We start from the raw sequence: 17,314 nt of genomic DNA, 5'->3' as shown, positions 1-17,314 counted from the left end.
CTTCGAAGTCCGTCTCCCGTTTTTTGTTTACTTCTTCGGTTTTAGGTTTTTCTCGTGTTCGGAGCGAAATGAGACTTTTATTGGATTTCTTTTTAATAAATAATCGCAGCGGACGAGAGGAAGCACGAGAGAGGGGAAAAAAAGGGAGTGGAGATGGTGCATAAAAACAAACTGATAAGACAAATTGATGAGTCTCGCGTATGCTGGTCAGGTAGGCAGCGGGGGAAACGGAGTCGGTAGTGGCTGTGGGTGGGTGGGCGACGCGGGACTCCAGACTCCGTTTCCCCCGGGGAGTACACGAGGTCCATTCATTCCAACCTCCCATTGAAAAATTCAGTAGACTGTCGGAGCTCGGACAGAGTGGATGTGCTGCTCTGCGCTCCCGACCAGCATTTGACTCGGTGTTTTGTAGTGGTGTGCGAGTACACAGTGTATGTTTTTTCGGTTGAACTGGGGTGTGTGAGCACACCAAGTGTATTTAAGACTTTTTATCTACAATCCGTGAACAGACATGTGGACAATGTCTTTATTTTGGTTATTCTTGGCGCTTTCGGCACGTTCTGGTAAGTGATATAAATTTTACTTTATTACCATGTACTACATATTCCTCTCATGTTTACAAATAATTCTACGTGTTTACGAACATGTCGTTAAGGGCATTAGTTGCGTGCGAAGGTGTACCCACGCACTGGCAATCCATCACAAGCAACGGCGAACGCCAGGCGAATCCGCATGAAAATTTCATCCAAATATTCAAATGCCCTTTCCGTCAATACCGCCATTCGTTATACGCGAGCTTGTAATAATAACAATAACCGCAAAACAGCGTATTGCGTTAACATTGATTTTCTCGCTTTGAAAAAAAATACTCGTGATTCGTAAGGCGAGACGATACGCACGTCAATTAACGAAATTAAAATAAAAAAAGATAAAATAAAAAAGGTATTATGGAAGAGGAACGTAATACAATTTATATTGCACGACCCGGCTTAATGGGCGGAGGATAAAATCAGTGCAATGTTGCGAGGGACAGCTGTTGCAAGAGGAGGGTAGGGAGAGGGTAGGGGGGAGGGGCACGGCGGAGGCAACAGCAGGTAGACGGTGGCGCTGAAGTAGGTAGACAGCAGAAGGCGAGCGGGCGAGAGGTAGACGAGGTACCTGGACTTGGTATTCGAGGGTATGTGGGTGAGGTAAAGACAGGAGAAGGAAGGGAGTGAGGACGAGGAGGAGGAGGAGTAGGAGAAACAGGGTGAAGGGGAATAGGAGAAGGAGAAGGAAGGAGGTGAGGACGAGGAAGAGGAGAAGGAAGGGCGTGAAGAGGAGGAGGAGAAACAGGGTGAAGGGTAAGCAGAAGGAAGGCAGGGAAGAGGAGAAGGAAGAGAGGAATGAGGAGGACGTCTCGAAGGACAAGGGTTCATCAGAATCATCCCTGGAGAGTTTTCTGAGAAACTTATTTTTTTCCCTTTCTTTTTTCGCGTTTTTTTTTCTTAATGCGTACGAATGTCAGATTCAGCAATAGTCTTATCTGATGCATTTGTCCTTGATTCTCCTCGTTCGTAAATCCTTGTAATACCTAACATTGGAGAGATTGACAGGCGGAAATAAAAATAAAAAAAAAATACATAAAAATAGATAAATAAATAAATGACATAAAAGCTACACTGTATACCAAAATAATAACAATAGATAAAAATAGATAAATAAATGAAATAAAAACCTACACTTTACCGTTTTAAAAAATCAGCATGAGTTCATTACGAAACAGAGAATAATAGATAAAGATAGATAAATGGAATAAAAACTACACTTTACCAAACAGTGAGAGGATTTTTAACGCGAATAAATTCCCCAACATCAGGAAGCTATTAATACGCACGTTGGTACAGCGATATCCACATACAGGGCCCCGTGAAACAATGCCAAAAATAATCCTTTGTCCTTCAACGCGGGTCGTTCATAAAACAGAAGGGCTGGTATCGACTTCAGGAGCGAGAGAGAGAGAGGGAGAGAGAGAGAGAGAAAGAGAAAGAGAGAGAGAGGGAGGGAGGGAGGGTGGGTGGGTGAAGGAGAGGTAGGGAGAGAGAGACAGAGGGAGGGAGGGAGGGAGAGGTAGGGAGAGAGAGATGGGGGGGGAGAGACAGACAGATAGACAGACACCATCGCATAAATACGACAACCACTCCCTCACACCCGACAGCTGGCAAACCCAAAACAGACAGACGGCAGACAGACAAATCTTCGCGTGCGCGTGTGAAGCGGGGAAGGGGGGGGGGAGGAGAGGCGAAAGACAGTCTGAAACCCTGGCGATCTTGTCTTGTTGCCGAGACGAGAGACAGAGGGCGGCGCCAGGGGCAGTGGTGGGCGTGAGGACCTACCTACCTACCTGCCCGCCCGCCCACCTGCCTGTGACGCCCACACGCCCGCCCGCCTGATGTCTCCTTTTTTATCGCTTTCTGACCTGGGATAAGGATAGAAATTCCATCACAGTCTTTTTTAAAGATAAATTGTCTGTCTTTCTATCTTTTTTATCGAGAGTAATGCTTGTGTTTTTTAAAGTATTTTCTTCGTTGAAATGTCTCGATCATATTCATAAATTCTATATGACACTAGTAATCACTCTCCAAAACCCTTTGTTCCTTTAAACTGCTCTCTAATACTCCCTAAATGTCAAAATGTTTAAAGATTAGCGCCCGATCGATTAGCACCGCACGATTCGCTCCCAATCACCCTCTCCCCTCCCCTTCGCGTCTAATCCCCAATCACCTAATCCCCCTTTTTTCTCTCACAACAAACAACGAATCGATAAAAGACAATCCGATCGCTTATCTACATTCAGAAAATAATAAATTCCACTTTTTACTTCCTCTCTTCTCTTTTGTTTTCATCCGGTTTCATTTATTCGGGAAGAAAGGGAGGAAGAATACCGGATATTTGATGGTCTTCCTCTTGGATTCTGTCCCGGGTTCCGGATTAACGGTGGGAGGACTTCCCTCTTGTATATAGGGGGGGGGGTTATTCGGGTTCTCACGGTCCTTGTGTGTGTATGTGTGTGTGCGTGTGCGTGTGTTTGTGTATGCGTGCGTGTGTGTTTGTCCTTTTGTTTCGCTTCTCTCCCTTTTATCTATCTATCTGTCTATTTATCTATCACATTTCCTCCTTCCTTCTCTCTCTCTCTCTCTCTCTCTCTCTCTCTCTCTCTCTCTCTCTCTCTCTCTCTCTCTCTCTCTCTCTCTCTCTCTCTCTCTCTCTCTCTCTCTCTCCCCCGTCCTTCCTTCCTTTCTCTCACTTATCCTTCCACCCCTTCCACTCCTTCCACTTCCTCCTTTACCTCTTCCTCGTCCGCCTCAGGTCACCCGCCAGCCAGGTCGTACGAGGTCAAAAGATAAAAAGCGATAACGTCCGATGCGGTGATGTCATTCCGATAAGGTTAGGGTCGGTTACGCGGGGGTTCCGGTTAAGGGAGAAGTGGCGTTGTGGGAAAGAGGGAAGGAGGAAGGAGGAAGGGTTGAGGAATTTGGAATAATGGGGATGGAGTGATTTGAATGATGGGGATAGAGAGAGAGAAAGAAAGAGAGAGAGAGAGAGAGAAAGAGTGGGAGAAGAAAGAGAGAGAGAGAGAAAGAGGGAGGAAGGGAGAAGAAAGAGAGAGAGAGAGAGGAAGGGAGAAGAAAGAAAGAGAGAGAGAGCGAGGGAGAAGAAAGAGAGAGAGAGAGAGAGAGAGAGAGAGAAGGAGAGAGAGAGAGAGAGAGAGAGAGCGAGATTGGTATAAGGAAGGAGAAGTTAGGATAACGAAGAAGAGATGGGATAGGATAAAGAACAAGAAGTAGAATGAGAGAGAAGGAGGAAGGGTTGAGGAATGTGGAATAATGGGGGCGGGTGTGGAGTGATGGGTATAAGGAAGGAGAAATGGGATAGCGAAGATTAGATAGAACGATTGGCGTAACGAAGAGTAGATGGAGTGATTGGGATAACGAGGTATAAGTAGAGTAAGAAGAGTAACGAAGGAAAGGGGTGAAATAATTGTGGTTATTGGAATATCAAAAAATACGTAAAAACAAAAGATGGGAAGAATAGTTGAACTAGCGAAGAATAATTAGAATGACAAGAAAAATGAAGAGGAAGTAAGAATACGTAGAATAACTAAGAATACGAAAAATATCTATGAATACGTAAAATAACTAAGAAAACGAAGTAGAGTACGCAAAATAACTAAGAATGACTAGGAAAACAAAGAAGAATACGTAAAATAATTAAGAATGATTAGAATAGCGTAGGATAATTTCCTAGAAAGGAAAATATTGAATAAAGTTAGAGATTCAGGAACATAAAATCCCGTTTTCAGTAAATCTGGAGCGAAGAGATAATCACTCGAGTAAATTCTTTATGATCAAGAACAGAACAGAACTATTTCCCTTCCTTACTTCCCCCCTTTCCCTCCCCCCCCTTTCCTCTCCCCCCTCTCAGTGACCTCTACCCCCATCCTCGCCCCCCCCCCTTTCCTCCTTCTCCTCGGGGGTCTATTAGGGGGGCGGGGTGGGGGGGAGAGGTCACCCTGGACGGATAATTTCTGTTCCATTGTGGACAATTGGCTGAACAACGCGGATACGCAGGAGACTCCCCCCCCCCTCCTTCCCCTACTTCCCCAGTTGTCTCCTCTCTTTTCCTTCTCTTTTATCGCCTGTCTCCCTCTTCCTCTTCCCTTCTCTTCCCACACTTGTTTCCCCACATCTTCCCTCCCTCCCTTCTGCTTCCCCTATTCTCTGTCACTTCCCTCCTCCTTTCTCCTGTCTCCTCCTCCCCATGTTGTCTCCCTCCTCCCCTTCCCTCCCCTTCCTCCTGTCTCCCCTTCCCCATCCCCCCACCTCCTTTCCCCTCCCCTCCACTTCCCCATATGTCTCTCACCTTCCCTCTCCTCCCCTTCCCCCCTTTCCGTTTGTCTCCTCCCCTCTCCTTTCCCCTCCCCTCCCCTCCCCTCTTTCCGTTTGTCTCCTTCTCCCCTCATCACTCCCACCCCCACCCCCGTACCCCAGTGCCCCCCAGTGCCCTGTGGCGTACCGGAACCGCCGTCTGTGTGACTCCTTCTCCGTCTCCGTTTTCTGTTCGTCTGTCGTCGCGTCCGAACCACCTTTTTTTTTTTGAGGAAAGAAAACGGGATTAATATTCGCATTTTTAAAGTTACCCTTTTTCTGGATATGGTTATTTTGATGTATTGATTTGGTTGGAGAAGTTTTTTTTTTAAGTATTTTCTTTCTTTTTTTCTTTTAGGGTTTTAAGTCGTGTTGTGGACAGAGTGAGAAGTTGATGTTCCTTGTATCGGGGTCGGGGAGGCTCGAAATCGCCTCGGGCTCGATCTTTCTTTTGTTTACAGCCGGGACTTTGGGGGAGGGGGAGGGGGAGGGAGGTGGTAGGAGGTAGGAAGAGGTTGACATGGGGGAGGGGATAGAGGGGGAGTGAGGGAGGGAGGGTGGGGGAGGAAGAGGTTGACATGGGGGAGGGGTTAGAGGGGGAGTGAGGGAGGGAGGGTGGGGGAGGAAGAGGCATTGGTAGGAAATGGTTGAGTTTTGTCGAGATATTTAAAGGTAGGCCTATAAAGTATTTGGTTTGTAGTTTTTAGAATCGTTTTGTTTTAGAAGTCTTTCTAAACTCTCTCTCTCTCTCTCTCTCTCTCTCTCTCTCTCTCTCTCTCTCTCTCTCTCTCTCTCTCTCTCTCTCTCTCTCTCTCTCTCTCTCTCCTTTTCTCATTCTCCCTCTCTCCTCCTCTCCTTCTCATTCTCCCTCTCCCCTCCTCTCCTTCTCTCTCTCCCCTCCTTCCCTCTCCTCACATCCTTTGCCACCTCCCATCTCCCCTTCCTCTCCCTTCCCTCACCCTCCTCTCCCCCCCTCTCCTTCTCCTCCCCCTCCCTCCTCCCCCTCCCTCGCCCCCCCGTGTCCTTAATAGACGAATCTGGTCACCACCAAAAGCGACAACGATTTCAAACACGATCATCCTCTTAAGGCTGTTATTTTTTCCTTTCTTTGTTGCTCTCTCCCTTTCTCTCTCCTTGCTTCGTTCGCCTCTCCCTTGCCTTATTCTGTTTTCCTCTCTCTTTCTTTATTTATTTAGTTGTTCTCTCGTCTCTTCATTTTTTTTTATTTTCCCTCGATTTCTTTTCTCTCTCTCTCTCTCTCTCTCTCTCTCTCTCTCTCTCTCTCTCTCTCTCTCTCTCTCTCTCTCTCTCTCTCTCTCTCTCTCTCTCTCCTTTTCTCATTCTCCCTCTCTCCTCCTCTCCTTCTCATTCTCCCTCTCCCTCCTCTCCTTCTCTCTCTCCCCCCTCCTTCCCTCTCCTCATATCCTTTGCTACCTGCCATCTCCCCTTCCTTTACCTCTCTTCCCCTCTCCCCCCTCCTCTCCCCTCCCTCCTCCTCCCCTCCCTCGCCCCCCCGTGTCCTTAATAGACGAATCTGGTCACCACCAAAAGCGACAACGATTTCAAACACGATCATCCTCTTAAGGCTGTTATTTTTTCCTTTCTTTGTTGCTCTCTCCCTTTCTCTCTCCTTGCTTCGTTCGCCTCTCCCTTGCCTTATTCTGTTTTCCTCTCTCTTTCTTTATTTATTTAGTTGTTCTCTCGTCTCTTCATTTTTTTTTATTTTGCCTCGATTTCTTTTCTCTCTCTCTCTCTCTCTCTCTCTCTCTCTCTCTCTCTCTCTCTCTCTCTCTCTCTCTCTCTCTCTCTCTCTCTCTCTCTCTCTCCTTTTCTCATTCTCCCTCTCTCCTCCTCTCCTCCTCTCCTCCTCTCCTCCTCCCTCCTCTCCTTCTCTCTCTCCCTCCTTCCCTCTCCTCATATCCTTTGCTACCTGCCATCTCCCCTTCCTTTACCCTCTCTTCCCTCTCCCCCCTCCTCTCCCCTCCCTCCTCCCCCTCCCTCGCCCCCCCCCGTGTCCTTAATAGACGAATCTGGTCACCACCAAAAGCGACAACGATTTCAAACACGATCATCCTCTTAAGGCTGTTATTTTTTCCTTTCTTTGTTGCTCTCTCCCTTTCTCTCTCCTTGCTTCGTTCGCCTCTCCCTTGCTTTATTCTGTTTTCCTCTCTCTTTCTTTATGTATTTAGTTGTTCTCTCGTCTCTTCATTTTGTTTATTTTGCCTCGATCTCTTTTATCTCTCTCTCTCTCTCTCTCTCTCTCTCTCTCTCTCTCTCTCTCTCTCTCTCTCTCTCTCTCTCTCTCTCTCTCTCTCTCTCTCTCTCTCTCTCTCTTTCCTCATGTAGCCTGGCGAGGTGTGTGTGTGTGTGTGTGTGTGTGTGTGTGTGTGTGTGTGTGTGTGTGTGTGTGTGTGTGTGTGTGTGTGTGTGTGTGTGTGTGTGTGTGTGTCCACCCATGTGTAAAGCCATCGGGACAACCGCACCTGTGGGGCTTCTAAGCACGCTGTTTTTTTTTTCTTTCTTTTTTTGAGAAGCGACGTTTAAAAAAAGCTTTCCGACTTATTTGGTTTTGTTTGGGGGCGAGGTATGTGTTTATTTATTTATTTGTTTGGAGGATTATTCTCGTTTTTCTCTCCTTCCGTCTTTCTTACGTGTTGTTATCATTCCTGTTATTGTTATTGCAACGTGAATGAGGGGTGGGAGGCCTGATGAGGGGTTCAGGAAGGGGAAGTCGGAGGGGGAAAGGGTGTTCAAAGGGTTAAAGGAAGGGGTTGGAATGAGGCAAGAGGTAGAGGGGGGAGGGGGGGGGGTGAGGGGGATGGGAGGGGCGGAGCCTAAAAGGGTTAAGGAATGGGGAGGGTATGGAGGGAAGGGAGGAGGAGGGAAGGGGAGGAAGGGAGGAGGAGGGGAGGGGGAAGGGGAGGAAGGGAAGGAGGAGGGAAGGGAAGGGGAGAAGAGGGGGAGGGAAAGGGAAAGGGGGAAGGAGAGGGGATGGCGGTAATGAGAGGGGAAGGAGGCAGGGTCAAGGGGGAGGAAGACGAGAGTGAGGGGAGGAGGAGGGGGGGTGGGGAGTAGGGGTGAGCCACGTGCGGAAAAGAGAAAGATAAACAAGCCCCTATAGAGCGACATCTTGACTCCTGTAATCGCTCAACATCGATTCCTTTCCCCCCTTTCTCTCTCTCTCTCTCTCTCTCTCTCTCTCTCTCTCTCTCTCTCTCTCTCTCTCTCTCTCTCTCTCTCTCTCTCTCTCCCTCTCTCCCTCTCTCCCTCTCTCTCTCTCTCTCTCTCTCTCTCTCTCTCTCTCTCTCTCTCTCTCTCTCTCTCTCTCTCTCTCTCTCTCTCTCTTGCTTTCTCTCTCTCTTGCTTTCTCTCTATTTCATTCTTTCGCTCTCTCTCTCTCTCTCTCTCTCTCTCTCTCTCTCTCTCTCTCTCTCTCTCTCTCTCTCTCTCTTTCTCTTTCCCTCTCTCCCCTCGTGAAGTCGTCTTACAACCCTACAACTTTACACTCGTGGTCGCCCCTCCCTCTTTCCCCTTCCCCTCACAACTTACTATTAATCTTGATACATTATATAATTTGGCTACGCACACACGCAAAGGAGAGAGAGAGAGAGAGAGAGAGAGAGAGAGAGAGAGAGAGAGAGAGAGAGAGAGAGAGAGAGAGAGAGAGAGAGAGAGAGAGAGAATCGTGAACAAGGTCATGTTATCAACATTTTTTTATCTTCTTTATGTATTCATTGTTATTATCATTATCATAATTATCCCTTATATATGTTTTTTTATTATTATGTTGTTTTGTATCTTCTTTATTTCTATTTTCTCTATTCTTCGTTACGCAAAATATGAAAGAAAATCCCCCACCACGGACCCACCACAACGTGCGCGTGAAATAAGAATAATGATAATTCTCAGTAGTAATTACATTTACTACGCAACAGCAGCGAGTGTGAATGGCCGGGTGTCACGTGGGCCTCGCGTTTTGGCTTCGGAGCTTCGAGGCTTCGTTCACGTGGGTTTCGAGGCCTCGGACTTTTGTTTTTGTTTTTGTTGGGTTCGAGTACGAGAGAGGGAAGGGAGGGGGAGGGGGAGGAAGGGGAGAGAGAGAGAGAGAGAGAGAGAGAGAGAGAGAGAGAGAGAGAAACAGAGAGAGAAACAGAGAGAGAGAAACAGAGAGAGAGACACACATACACACACACACAGACAGAGAACTACACGAATTATATTTTTCATTAATGTTAATTTGTTAGCATATACCTAAATATGCGTTTACATAAAAAAAAAAAAAAATCACTGCCCTGATTCCGCTTAGCAGACTGGCCATATCCACCGCCACGCCCCGCCCACTGTGGCTCCTGGTTGGCTCATGATTTCAATTTCACTCGCACGGTATCCGCATATCCATCAGGCGGGTGTGTGAGGCAAGACGTTTGTTTTTCTTAAGACAGAAACAGTGTAGAGATAACCAATAAATCGCTGTTTTGTTTGTCTGTCTGGATGTCGGGTGGTTTTGTCTTCTGCTTTGTTTTTGGGTCTTTTTGTCTTTTTCTTTTATCGTTTTCTCTTTGTTTTCTTTCCCTCTTTCTCCTTCTCTTTCTTTCGGTGTCATCTTTCTTTCTCTTTCTCTCTTTCGGTGTCATCTTTCTCTTTCTCTCTTTCTCTCTTCCTCCATCCCTACCTCTCCCCTTCTCTCCCCTCCTTCCTTTCCCCCCTCTCTCCTTCTTCCCTTTCTCTATTTCTCTTTGTTCTATGTAAGATACGTCTACGATACTTATAACTCGGTCCCCTCGGTTATGTGTGACAATTTCCCCTGTGAAACCGATAATAACTTCACCCTTCATCCTTTCTCTCTCTCTCTCTCTCTCTCTCTCTCTCTCTCTCTCTCTCTCTCTCTCTCTCTCTCTCTCTCTCTCTCTCTCTCTCTCTCTCTCTCTCTCTCTTTCCTGTCACTTTCTTCCCCTCTCTCTCTCTCTCTCTATGTCTCTTTTCTCCTCTCTTCCTGTCTCTCTCTCTCTCTCTCTATGTCTCTTTCCTCCTCTTTTCCTCTCTCTCTCTCTCTATGTCTCTTTCCTCCTCTTTTCCTCTCTCTCTCTCTATGTCTCTTTCCTCCTCTTTCTCTCTCTCTCTCTCTCTCTCTCTCTCTCTCTCTCTCTCTCTCTCTCTCTCTCTTTCTCTCTCTCTCTCTCTCTCTCTCTCTCTCTCTCTCTCTCTCTCATTCTAACCGTTATTGCATATTGCACAATCGAATACTGGTGCGTAATTTATTGGCACATCTGCGTCGCGACTTCGTGACCGGCATTTGCATATTGCCGTATAAGACTTCACACGTCGTAGCGGTCTCTTCTTGTACCTGATCTCTGCCTCTTCCCCTTTTTATCACCCATTTCCCTTTCTCTCTTTTCGCTCCTCTTCTCTCGTCGTCCTTGAGTCTTCCTTTCGTTTTTTTTCTCGTCTCCGATTCTCCTTATCTTGTTCCTATTTCTTATAATTTCCTTAACCTTCCTGATTTATTTCCGTCTCCCATCTCCTCCCCCTTCTTCCCTTTATCCACCTTTTCTTACCTCCCCCCCCCCCGCCTCCCCCAAATATTCTCACCTTCGGACTCAAGATGTTTTTCCTTTCCCTCTCTCCCCCTCTCCTCCCTCTCCCCCTCTCCCTCCCCCTCCCACTAGCGTCTTGGCTCAAACCGTCTTCGCGCAGCTGTTTAGCACTTTATGCATATTCAGGTACAGTTTTGTACCCTCCCAGCCCTCTCTCTCTCTCTTTCCTCTTCCTCTCTCTCTCTGTCTATCTATCTATCTGTCTATTTATATCTCACCTCCTCCCTCCCTTCATCTTCTTCCTCTCCCTCTCTCTCCCCTCCTCTTCTCCATCCCTCTCTCTTCCTCCCTTCGTCTCCCTGTCTCTCATCCTCTTCTCCATCCCTCTCTCTCCCCTCCTCTTCTCCCCCACCATCTCCCCTCCTCTTCTCCCTCTCTCCCTCTTCCTCCCTTCGTCTTCCTCTCTCTCCCCTCCTCCTCTCCCTCCCCTCGACCCCCTCTGAAGGCTGTCACACGTCGCAGCTTGACTTCAAAGAAAGGGAGGGAGAAAGGAGGACGAGAGAGAGGATAGGGAGGAAGGGAGGGAGAGAGGGTAGAGGGGGAGGTGGGGAAGGAAGAGAGAGAGAGGAATGGGTAGGAAGAGCGAGAGGGGGAAGAGAGAGAGAGGTAAGGAGGAAGAAGAGAAGGGAAGGGAGTTAGGGAGGAAGAGGAGGAGGAGGGTTCATAGAGGGGTTACAGGTGTGATGGTATGGGAGGAGGGGGAGGGGAGGGGGGAGGGGTTGTTCGTAGCGGTACAGTCGTCGGCGGGGCCTTTGTGCGCGGCCAGGTACAGCACGGGTCGTGACTGAGTGTTCACGCGGTACAGGGGGCACGCGGTGACGAAAGGAGGGGGAGGGGTGAATTAGGGGTGGGGGTAGGAGAAGGGAGGGGTAGGGAGAAAGGGGTAGATGAAGGGGAGGGCTAGGGGAGAGGAGGTAGGAGAAGGGGAGAGGGTTGGAGAAGAGAGAGGGGGTAGGATAAGGGGACTGGGAGGGGGGGGTAGGATAAGGGGAAGGGGGAGGGGGGGAGATAAGGTCTGCGAAGAATCGATTGTTTTGGTTTAAAGGTTATATGGTGTTTATTGTTTGTGTTCTGGGCTGGGTTCTGGTCCGGTTGAATTTTTCATTTTCACTTCTATGTTCCTTTTGTTGTTCTGCTCGTCTCTCTCTCTATCTATCTATCTATCTTTTGCTCACTCTCTGTCTCTGTCTCTCTCTCTCTCTCTCTCTCTCTCTCTCTCTCTCTCTCTCTCTCTCTCTCTCTCTCTCTCTCTCTCTCTCTATGTCTGCCTTTCTCTCTCCCTCCTCCCCTCCCTCCCATCCCTCCCTCCTTCCCCCCCCTCCCTCTCACAAATAACACCTTAACGGAGACAAAAAAAAATAACGATCAGTCATTATTGCAACAAAATGCAATAACGGACGACACAGCATCACCGCGAACGCCATTCCGTTATTGCAAAATCGATGTCGGGAATTATTTGCAATCTCTATCTTCACTGCGCTTGTTATCTGCTATTGATCTCGTCATTGCAAGTGGCGAGATGCAACCGAGAGAAAGATGAGCTGCGGAGATGGCACTTGGATGTTGCAAATCCCTCGTTTTATGTTCGTAGTGGAATCGCCATATTGTGTTGAAGATGAAAGTAATTTTAGGTTAATTACTGTTTGTTTGTTTTTTCTTTTGTTTTTTTTTCTTTGTCGTTAATGCGTGCAATCAAGCAGGGAGAAAGGGTGGAATAAACGCAAGCAGAATTGTTGCGAAAAGTAATCCAAGCTTGAGAACGTAATTCAAAACTTGTGAGGGAAGGAGAGGAGAAGGAGGAGGAGGAGGAGGAGGAGGAGGGGGAAATAGAAAGGAAAAAAAGGGGGAAAGAGGAAGGAAAAGAGAAGTGAGGGGAGTAAAAAGGAAAGATAAAGAAGGAGAGGGAAAAGGTAAAAAGAATGAAAGGTAAAGAGAAAGAAAGGAAAGGGGAGAAATAAAAAAAAAGAATTCTCCGCCATCATATAAAAATTCAGGATTGCCCTTGCGCGCTCTCGACCTTAAGGACACATCAGACGACTACAAAAAAGGCAAGAAGACCCGCAAAAAAGAAAAAAAAGAAGCGTGGAAGAGTTTAAGCCAGTTTCCCATCCTCCGTCGCGTCGCCCCGGGCATTTTGGGCGCTTAGTTTCCGAGACGACTGACGACGCCTCACATTTTACCTCGATTTTCCCCCTTTCCTCCTATTTCAAACTTTAAAAACACTTAGACCATCCCATCTCCATCAATTTAGAACCTTTCGATCATCAAAGGAAGTTCTAGAAGAGAAGAGGAGAGGAGATGAGAGAGAAAAATAGTTCGGTTTTGGGAACTAGTGCAATCGCGGAGGGCAGAGAGGGCGCTGAGTTCCCGGGCCGGCGGCGGAGGGCTACGGAAGAACGGCGGCGCTGGAGGCTACGAGCATAAAACTTTTTTTTTTTCTTTTCGGGTTGCCAAATTCGGTGGATGGATATGGGCGTTTTGTCAATTGTCAGGAATTCTTGGGATGGGAGGTATTTACACTTCTGATTTTATTTTTTACTTAAATGTATATTTCCTTTTGTTTACTTGTAAAAATGAGAACAGGAGAAAGATCGAACACAAATTCCGTCACACATATTCGTGACATATTCGCAGCGCAATCGTGGTATATTCGTTATATCTCCGTATACCGTATTTACACGGGACGAAACTCATTCACATATCCTCAATTAGAGCCTCATTATCTCCTCCTAAAAGTGCTCTCGCCAGCTCGTATATTTTCCTCTTTCTCTTCCAAGTTGAGATACTTAATACACATTTAATCAAGGGCGGCGATAAGGCTCTTTTTTATCTTTTTTTACCCTCGAAAGTTCGGTCTTAATAGATCCCTTTTTAAAGCGGGGGAGGTCGCGAGGGAGGGGGAGGGGAGAGGGGGAGAGAGGGGAGGGAGGGGGGTTGGTAGTGGGGAGATGGGGGAGGAAGAAGGAAATGGGGAGTGAGGGAGGAATGGGTAAGGGGGAGAGGAGAGAAGGATGGGGAATTTAGGGGGATAGAAGGAGAAGGAGAAGAGAGTTAAAAGTAAGGGGAAAATGAGAAATGAAATAAGGAATAACTGAGAAAATGAGAAACGAAATAAGGAATCGGCTGAGAAAACGAGAAACGAACTGAGGAAGAGTTGAAAGTGTGAGAAGAGGAGAGAGGGGAAGGGGTGGAGAAGGGAAGGGGAGGGGTGGGGGAAATAGGGGGAGGGGGAGGAGGGGGGAGAGGGTCATAAGGCGTGTCACTGTGCCACAAGAAGCGGTGCTCGTTTCTGTGACGTCATCGGGTTCGAGTAGCGCACCTATCATTTCAAAACGGTGTGACGTCACTATAATTAGCGTCTGCGGCCACTAATTAGCTGGCTCGCGTGCTGGGCTGAGACGGTGTTCTTTATTGCTTTCTCTCTCATTCTCGTTCTGTCTCTTGTCTTTATCGTTCTCTCTTTCTATCTATCTCTCTATCTACGAATTTCTCTGTGTCTTTTGCTGTCTCTTCACCTTTTTCTCTATTTCTTTATCTCTCTCTATTTTCTCTCTCTCTCTCTCTCTCTCTTTCTCTCTCTCTCTCCTTTTCTCTCTCTCTCTCTCTCTCTCTCTCTCTCTCTCTCTCTCCCTCTCTCTCTGTCTGTCTCTGTCTCTCTCTTTCTCTCTCTCTCTCTCTCTCTCCCTCCCTCTCTCCCTCCCTCCCTCCTTCCTTCCTTCCTTCTCTTCCTCTCATTCTCCCCTTCGATTTTTTTTTCAAACTTAATGAACGTAAGGTACCCTGGTCACTTAAGATAATTACAAAACAAAAGATTATAAAGAATTTTAATCCCTCCCTCCCCTCACCCTCTCTCCCCCATTGCGCCCTCTCCCTAACCCCCTCCCATCACTCCCTCACCTCTCATCTCTTCCTCCTTGCCTCCCCCTCTCCTCCTCCTCTCGCCCCTTCACCCTCCTCCTTCTCCTCCTCCTCTCCTCCCCACTTCACCGTCTCCCTCCTCCTATCCCCCTTCACCCCATCTTCCTTCTCTCCCCCCTTCACCCTACCCTTCCTCCTCTTCCTCCCCACTTCACCCTCCCCCTCCTCATCTCCCCCCCTTCACCTCCACCCCCTCCTCATCTCTCTCCCCTTCTCCCCCTCCACCCTCCCTCACCCCCTGGGCACTGATACCACTTTGATAGCGGGTTATAAAAGGAAAAAGTTGCGATGGCGAAGGAAAAGTTGTGGGTAGGGGAGGGGGAGGAAGGGGAAGGGGGAGGGGAAGGAGGGGGTAAGGGGAGGAGGAGAGGTAAGAGTGGGGGGAAGGGGGGAGGGAGAGGAGGGGAAGGGGGGAGAAGAAGGGGAAAGGGGAGGAGGGAAGAAAGAGGGAAAGAGTGGGGGAAGAGGGGAGGGAAAGGAGGGGAAGGGGGGGAAGAAGGGGGAAGGGGAAGAGGGGAAAGAGTGGGGGGAAGGGGGGAGGGGGGAATTTTGAGCGTCCGTGGCCAATATTCGCCCGTTCGTTCGTCCGTTCGTCCGTGATGGGCCGTCCGTGTTATTTCCGGTAAAATAACCTTGATGGAATGTCAGAGAGCGTGACGAGGGCCTAGGAGCGTTCGTGTCTGTCTGTCTGTCTGTATCTGTCTCCCTGTCTGTCTATATATTTTGTGTCTCTCTCTTTCTCTCCTTTCTCTTTTTATTGTTTTCTTTTTCTATTTATTTCTTTCTCTTGCTTTTTGTTTTATTTCTCTCTCTCTCTCTCTCTCTCTCTCTCTCTCTCTCTCTCTCTCTCTCTCTCTCTCTCTCTCTCTCTCTCTCTCTCTCTCTCTCTCTCTCTCTCTCTCTCTCTCCTTCGCCCTCGTTATCACGTGACCTGACATCCGTTTTTGGCGCCATTTTATAAACAAATGTTGACCTCGAGCTAAGCAGCGAATTTTAGAAAGCAGACAGAAGAGGAGACAAAAAAAAGTAAACAGAAAAAATATGGAAACAACTAAAAAAAAAAAGTTTTGATATGTGATGTGCAGAGGTCTGACTTTGACCCCTTCGTGTTTAGGGGGAGGGGGGGGGGGGAGGTTGGAGGAGGGGGTAGGGGAAGATTGGAGTGAGTCGGGGGGGAGGGGAGTGGAGGGAGAGAGGGAGGGAGGGGAGAAGCATGATTCAGCATTTCTTTCTTGTTGTCACTTTCCCCCTCCTTCCCTCCCTCCCTCTCCCCCCACTTTTCCATCGTCATATTCGGCCTCTTCTTCCTCTCGCTGTCATCACATTCCCGTCATCACACGAGCGGCACACCCGCCTATTGTCATACGATGACAGGAGGTGGCATACCGTGCCTCGGGGAGTCACACCGTGCCATGTGACAGACCGTCGACCTGTATAGCGTGGAGACTCCCGTTTTCTTTGCTGTGAAATGGACTCTTTGGGAGACTTAAAAGAAAATGGGACGAGGGAGTGATACTAATTCGCGTTGTTTTGAAAGAAAGAGTATTTTTTAAAAAGAAAGTTGTGTCTTTAATGCTGGAACAATGAAGGGATTTTTGAAGTTCTTGTTCAAATTGGAGGATGTTGTTACAAGAGTAAAGGATTTGAGTTTCACGCCATATTCTCTCTCTCTCTCTCTCTCTCTCTGACTCTCTCTCTCTCTCTCTCTCTCTCTCTCTCTCTCTCTCTCTCTCTCTCTCTCTCTCTCTCTCTCTCTCTCTCTCTCTCCCTCTCTCCCTCCCTCCCTCCCTCCCCTCCCCCTTCCCCTCCCTCTCCCTCCCTCCCTCCCCCTCCCCTCCCCTCCCCTCCCTCCCCCCGCCTACTCTTATCTCCCGATTCATTTATCTTTATCTACCCGTATCTCTCTCTTTCCACGAAATATCAACAAGGCCACTCTGGTACTTCCGCCGTGTGTGTGTTTGTGTGTGTGTGTAAACTTCCGCTGTAGACATATCCGGACGGCACCGGAAATAGGAATATAGGTGCCGGTCACAGCAATACTCCGATGGTGGGTGAGAGAGAGAGATACAGAGAGGGAGAGAGAGGGAGAGAAGGGGAGAGAGAGAGAGAGAAGGGGAGAGAAAGAGAGAAGGGGAGAGAGAGAGAGAGAGAAAGAAGGGGAGAGAGGGGGGGAGGAAGAGAGAGACGGAGAAAGATAGAAACAGAGAAAGAGGAACAGAGAGAAAGATCGCCAGAAATTAAAGAAAGAAATAGCGATAAATAGATAGAGAGAGAGCCTAAAAAAACGTTCTCGACCAACGTTCTCCAGAAACGTTTGCGGTCTCGCCCTCGGTTCCCTTTCCCCTTCCCCGCCCGCGCCAAGGTCCTCGACACTACACCTCGGCGGCCGCACGCACCTGTTGGTCTAACTTCACGCCCACTGCGCCCTCCGGGAGACACGCCCACCACTTCCATATTCCTACTTTGCTCGTTCTGCCACTATACTTTGACGCTATACTCGGTCTCCACTGTACTTTGTCTATATACTTGTTTTGCACTGTACTCTGCGGTCACTATATACGATATTTACTCTGTTGCCACTATGCTCACCGTACTCTCTCTCTCTCTCTCTCTCTCTCTCTCTCTCTCTCTCTCTCGCTCTCTCTCTCTCTCTCTCTCTCTCTCTCTCTCTCTCTCTCTCTCTCTCTTATTCTCCCCTTCTCCTCTAATGTCACTATTACCCCAATTCACATCAGAATGCGCTATAGATTTCAAACATTTCCTACAATTCATCCATACAACCATATTTACGTTTATTTTCTTTATTTTTTTGTGAATGGTTGTAGAGTGGTCATGTCAACCTTCTGAAATGAGGCTTCGAAGCACCGAATGAAACCGTAGGAAGCCTTTGTGAAA

General features: G+C 48.0%; 1 protein-coding gene across 1 annotated transcript in view; it reads left to right on the top strand.

The window, feature by feature from the left end:
* The first annotated feature begins 352 nt into the window (after positions 1 to 352).
* Positions 353 to 17,314, top strand: part of LOC113818363 (uncharacterized) — a 30,400-nt gene continuing 13,438 nt past the window's right edge. Inside the window, exon 1 of the mRNA XM_070127595.1 lies at positions 353 to 563. Coding sequence (XP_069983696.1) covers positions 512 to 563 — 52 coding nt within the window. The 5' untranslated portion in view covers positions 353 to 511. The remainder of the gene's footprint in view (positions 564 to 17,314) is intronic.

The sequence above is a fragment of the Penaeus vannamei genome, chromosome 2 (genome assembly GCF_042767895.1).
Source record: "Penaeus vannamei isolate JL-2024 chromosome 2, ASM4276789v1, whole genome shotgun sequence".
NCBI lineage: Eukaryota > Metazoa > Arthropoda > Malacostraca > Decapoda > Penaeidae > Penaeus > Penaeus vannamei.
This window is presented reverse-complemented; position numbering and strand designations above follow the sequence as displayed.